Source organism: Corvus brachyrhynchos, unplaced genomic scaffold (genome assembly GCF_000691975.1).
Source record: "Corvus brachyrhynchos isolate BGI_N302 unplaced genomic scaffold, ASM69197v1 scaffold245, whole genome shotgun sequence".
In the NCBI taxonomy this organism is placed as follows: Eukaryota; Metazoa; Chordata; class Aves; order Passeriformes; family Corvidae; genus Corvus; species Corvus brachyrhynchos.
Window position 1 is genome coordinate 3,298,861 of NW_008238988.1, and position 5,070 is coordinate 3,303,930.

General features: G+C 41.8%; 1 protein-coding gene across 3 annotated transcripts in view; it reads right to left on the reverse strand.

The window, feature by feature from the left end:
• Window positions 1–311: 311 nt before the first annotated feature.
• The window catches only part of KIAA0586 (KIAA0586 ortholog), a 68,162-nt gene continuing 63,403 nt past the window's right edge, over window positions 312–5,070 (reverse strand). For all 3 annotated transcript variants that reach the window (XM_017738922.1, XM_017738921.1, XM_017738920.1), the window contains exon 31: window positions 312–711. In XM_017738922.1, the coding sequence (XP_017594411.1) occupies window positions 566–711 (146 nt within the window). In that variant the 3' untranslated portion in view covers window positions 312–565. The remainder of the gene's footprint in view (window positions 712–5,070) is intronic.

A 5,070-nucleotide genomic window follows, 5' to 3' on the forward strand; every position in this document is an offset into this window, starting at 1 on the left:
ATGAAATGATGACCAATTCTTGTGAGTCTAAAAAAAATTCTTCATAATAACAATACAAACCCTAAGGGTCTTCTTTACATGCAATTTTGAATTACTGGCTTGTCATAGTGGTCTTCAAAGGACGAACAACCTCTGATGATACCTAGAAACACATTTTTCTTGCAGACTTTGGTTCCAAACCTATTTTCCTTTGGCTCAAAATTTTGACACTATTGATGTGATATTGAGCCAAAGAGGTTTTCCATCAGTGAGACACACTTCTGCAGTGGATTTTAATACCAACCGCCTTCACATTCACCCATAATACAATAAATATTTAAAAGGCCTTTATTGACTTCAACTCATAATGATTCTGAAAAACCTGCATTTTATTTGCTTAAAAATAATTGATATATTCGCAGACAGAATCATTTAAAATAATAACAAAATTATAAGAAAAATAGTAGAAAATAAACAGTACTGAAAGACTGTTCTTTTGATGGAACACCCAGACTATCACACTAGACAGACAAATGTACCACTGACAACATCTTCAGACAGAGACCGTCATAAACAGCCGTAAGCTTTAAAATGTGTCTGCCCCTGAAGAATCCGAATCTCCATGTGCACTGCTCAGACTCTGTGTTTCATTAGCTGTGCTCTTGCCAGGCAGCTGCACTGACACCTTTGCTGCAGGAAGATGGGGATTCAGATGAGGGGCAGCATCTTCTCCTAAAAAAAAAAGAAAAAAAAGGAAAACAAAAGTCATTATTTGCTGTCTGTGACAAATGATTGAACTCGGCTGATGTTATCTCCATTTTCCATGGAAATACAGGTACACAGACACCCTTGCTGCCCACAGTTCTGAGGCACTTCAGAGGGTGCTGCTTTAACCATCAGAACTCTCCTTATCAGGTAACAAAAGGACGAATTTCTGTGACTATACAGAACTATGGAATGGTTTGGGTTGGAATGGACCTCAAAGACCATCTCATTCCAACTCCCTTCCACTCATTCCAACACCTTCCACTATCTCAGGTTGCTCCAAGTCCCGTCCAAGCTGGCCTGGAACACTGCCAGGGATGGGGCAGCCACAGCTTCTGTGGGCACCCTGTGCCAGGGCCTCAGCAGCCTCACAGGGAAGAATTTCTTCCTAATCTCCAATCTAACCCTGCTCTCTGTTAGTTTGAAGCCATTCCCCCTTGTCCTGTCAGTCCATGCCCTTGTCTGAAGTCCCTCTCCAGATTTTTTTGGATGCCCTTTAGGTACTGGAAGGACTGAGTTGGATATCCAGTGGGTTGTATTTACATACAGATACACTGTACATACACACACACACACATATATCTATAATTTTCAGTAGGCCCAGCATAATTTCAGATAGTATGCTGGTGTTTCTGGTGTATTCCACAGCATTGAAATGGCATCCATCGATACAAACAGTATTTCTGAATTCCATCCCTATGTCTATGTCTGTTTGCATCAAACCTTTGGAAAACATTCATGTTGTTCAAGACCACTTATTATCATAAACAGCAAAGAAATACCAGCTGAAGCCATTGGGAACAAGTCCCACAGAGAAAAACACCCTCTCAATGCTTCAGCTGCCCAAAACACAAGTGAAAAGTGGTTTCAGCTCTTCCCTATCTCCAGCCCATTTCTCTGACCCATTAAGAGTCCTTCTTGCTTCTCCTTTGTGGTTCTTCCATTCTCCCACGTACACAGACACACCCTGAAGAGTCCCCTGCAGGACTTCACAAGCCATATTCATCTTCCAGCACCTCTGAGATGGCACCTGGCCACTTCCCATTCCTGTGATCTGACCCTGCAAAATGTGGGACACCCTGGGAGAGGGAAAAACCCTTGCACCAGCAGCCCCTGCAAGGGAGGGGGGGCACATCCCACAGAGCTTCCAGCAGCTGTGACAGATCCCTGCAGTGCCCAGATGTCTTCCTGTCTGGGAACCCCTGGAAGGGTAGAAAACAACCTGCAGCCAGATCCCAGAGATGGGAAGGGAGAAAAGCCATGGGCAAAAGTTAATACATTTAGCCAAAGGAAGGAGACAAGATAATTCATGGAGCAGGAAGAGCAAGTCATGGATCAGGGTAGAGACAAAGAATGAAGAAACTCAGGAGAAATGGCACTGGGAGAATGGCATAACATTCACTCAACTACAGAAAGAGCATTTTGAGATTTCAGTTGTCCTGGGGACATTTAAGTGCAGTAGCTACAAGCAAAACAAACATATCTGAGTCCATATACAACAGCAAAGGCTGTCCTGGAGCTTGTTCTTATTCCAAGAAGCTGTAACAATTCTCCCTTCCTCTGTGATAGACTAGGTAATTAAAACACTATTTTCCCAATAAAACCAAAAAGTTAAGCTTTCTTTCACCCCAGTTAATTATCTCCTATGTCACTGAAGCAGTCATCTGCATTCATCTGACTTGCACCAAAGCACCCTTCGAATGGCTAATTAAAACAAAACCCCGCTGCTAAAATAAAATTCTATCGGTGTTTTTCCTGCTAGAACAGCAGCCAACAGCCTGGGAAGTCAAACATGAGTGAGGCCAAAGACAGTAAAGGCAGGACATGGAACGATCTGTGCCAGCCCAGCCTCTTGCCATTCAGGAAGGCAGCAGGAGCACAAGAGCATTTTTTGTGTCCTCAGGGAATCAGCATATCACCTGGAGAGGAAAAGGCTTTGGGGAGACCTCAGAGCAGCCTTCCAGTATCTAAGTGGGCTCTAAGAGAGCTGGAGAGGGATTTTCCACAAGGGTATGGAGCGATGGAACAAGGGGGAGTGGCTTTAAACTAACACAGAGTAGAGTTAGATGGGATATTGGGAAGAAAGTCTTGGTTGTGCGGGTGCTGAGGCCCTGGCCCACGCTGCCCACAGAAGCTTTGGCTGCCCCATCCCTGGCAGTGTTCCAGGCCAGGCTGGACAGGGCTTGGAGCAACCTGGGATAGTGGAAGGTGTCCCTGCCCATGGCAGGGGGTTGGAATGAGATGGTCTTTGAGGTCCCTTCCAACCTGAACATTCTGGGATTCTGTGATTCCAGTCTGTAGCTGAGTCTGTGTGATACAAAGAGGCTGCTAAGAAGAAAAGCAAAGGGTTTATTTGGTCAGATGTGAAAATGACACAGTAAAGATGTGACTGTGCAATGCCCAAGGAAACCTGATAATGCATCCTCTACTAAAGCCCCTCTCCAACACTAGATGTAGTTTGATGCTTTCAAAGCTTGACTTTGTTAGTATTTCCACAGTCATGTCACATTCCATGATGTCATTGTTTCAACAGCTGTTTTCAGGTTTGTTAAAAAATGAAAAAAAAAAAAAAGGAAAAAAGAAAAGATGGAAAGAAAAAAGAAAGTAATATTCCCTTATCCCAAGGCTCTGTTGGAACTACTCAAGTCTTTGATTCTGGGAGTGCTAAAAGAAAGTATCATATTAGTCTGCATTCCTCCTAACACATACTCTAATATATTTTACAGATATAGTACAGTCCAATTTTATGATAGTTATAAAATGCTAAAAGACAGAAAAAATAAAAACAATAATTCCATCTACTTGCTCAACAGAAAAGTTACCGGTTCCTGATATCAAAATATCTTTAAACTTAAAAATACCCAAAGTCAACACTGCCCTTTTTTAAAGGCAGAAAGCTGAAGTCTTTGACTTTGTTAAATTCACACAGAAAATACAGAACATGGATTTTCAGCATTTTAACTGTGATAAAATTGTGGATATCATATTTCAGCTAGATGGGAGATTGTGCTCCTTGACTGTAACTTCCCAGGCTAGAAAGCTGCTAGTCCTAAAACGCTACATTGGCCCCAAAAATACAACTACCAAGTTACTCTCACATGTGTTTTATCATTATTACATTTTGCTGAGTGTAGCCTCGTGCATGCACAGTGCATAAAACACTTTATATACACATATAGGGAGGGGTACAGGAATAAAGACACAAATAGAGGCAGACTGGTTTAAATCCTTGTTTAGCCCCTGGTCTGCTCCTTCTTTAATAATGTGATATTCCATTTTATGTCTTCCCCTCATCAGAGAGCAGCTCATACCCAATATTGAGATGGTTTCCTCTTTAACACCGAGTTCCTCACCAGCAAAATATGCAAACTGCAATGGTTAAAATCTTTTGATACGCCAGAAAAACGGAAATGAATTTTTTCTCGTTTACCAAGCAGGAAAGGGCAGGCAGGCAGGTAATCTTCATGGCTTTCCCCCCCTTTTTTAGAGGCTCTGGGAGTACTCAGTACAATTTTGCAATCATATAATTAGGTGTATTTATAAAAATTTTCCTTGTTAAAATCCAATAAATGGAGCATGTGACCTTAGGTGACCTCCAGCTTTCCAAATTCTTTGTCACCATCTAATAGAATAAATTCATATAAACTGTGAAAACTGACACTCTTGGTAAGAGAGTCCTTGGCTGGTAGAAGCTCATCAGTGACTGAAAACGTCCTGGTGACCCACTGATGGAAAAGGTCACATTTCAGATCAGAGATTTTTCCTGTTCTTGGCACTCTGTAACAAATTCACGTACAGTACTAAATTTCCAGACCTTTGTTTAACAGAAGCATAAAAATTAATGATGTGTCAACCATCCAGTGACCTGTGAAGGGAGTTTTTCTCTGAGAGGTACCATCACACACAGAACATGCCATATACAAAAGGTGTCAAAAATGTGTGCCAAAGGAAAAAGGAATTAACCACACTGAAGGGAGGTTTGGTTACTCACACCATATGGCAACAGTAAGAACAAAGAAAAATGTTTAAATCTTTCTTTTTGAATTTTTCTATTTGGCAAAATAAAAAGACTAAACAAGTCTGACTTTTAAGCCAAATGAAAACCATGTGCTTTAACTCCTCTGACTGGGTGTCCATATATTAAATAAAACGATTTTAAATCTATCTGGGGATGAAAGAGAGCCATATCTTGTAAGTGAAAAGTGTAATCATGGAAACACAGAATGGTTTGGGTTGGAAGGCACCTTAAAGACCATCCTGTTCCAACCCCCTGCCACAGGCAGGGGCACCTTCCCCTATCCCAGGCTGCTCCCAACCCCCTCCAAG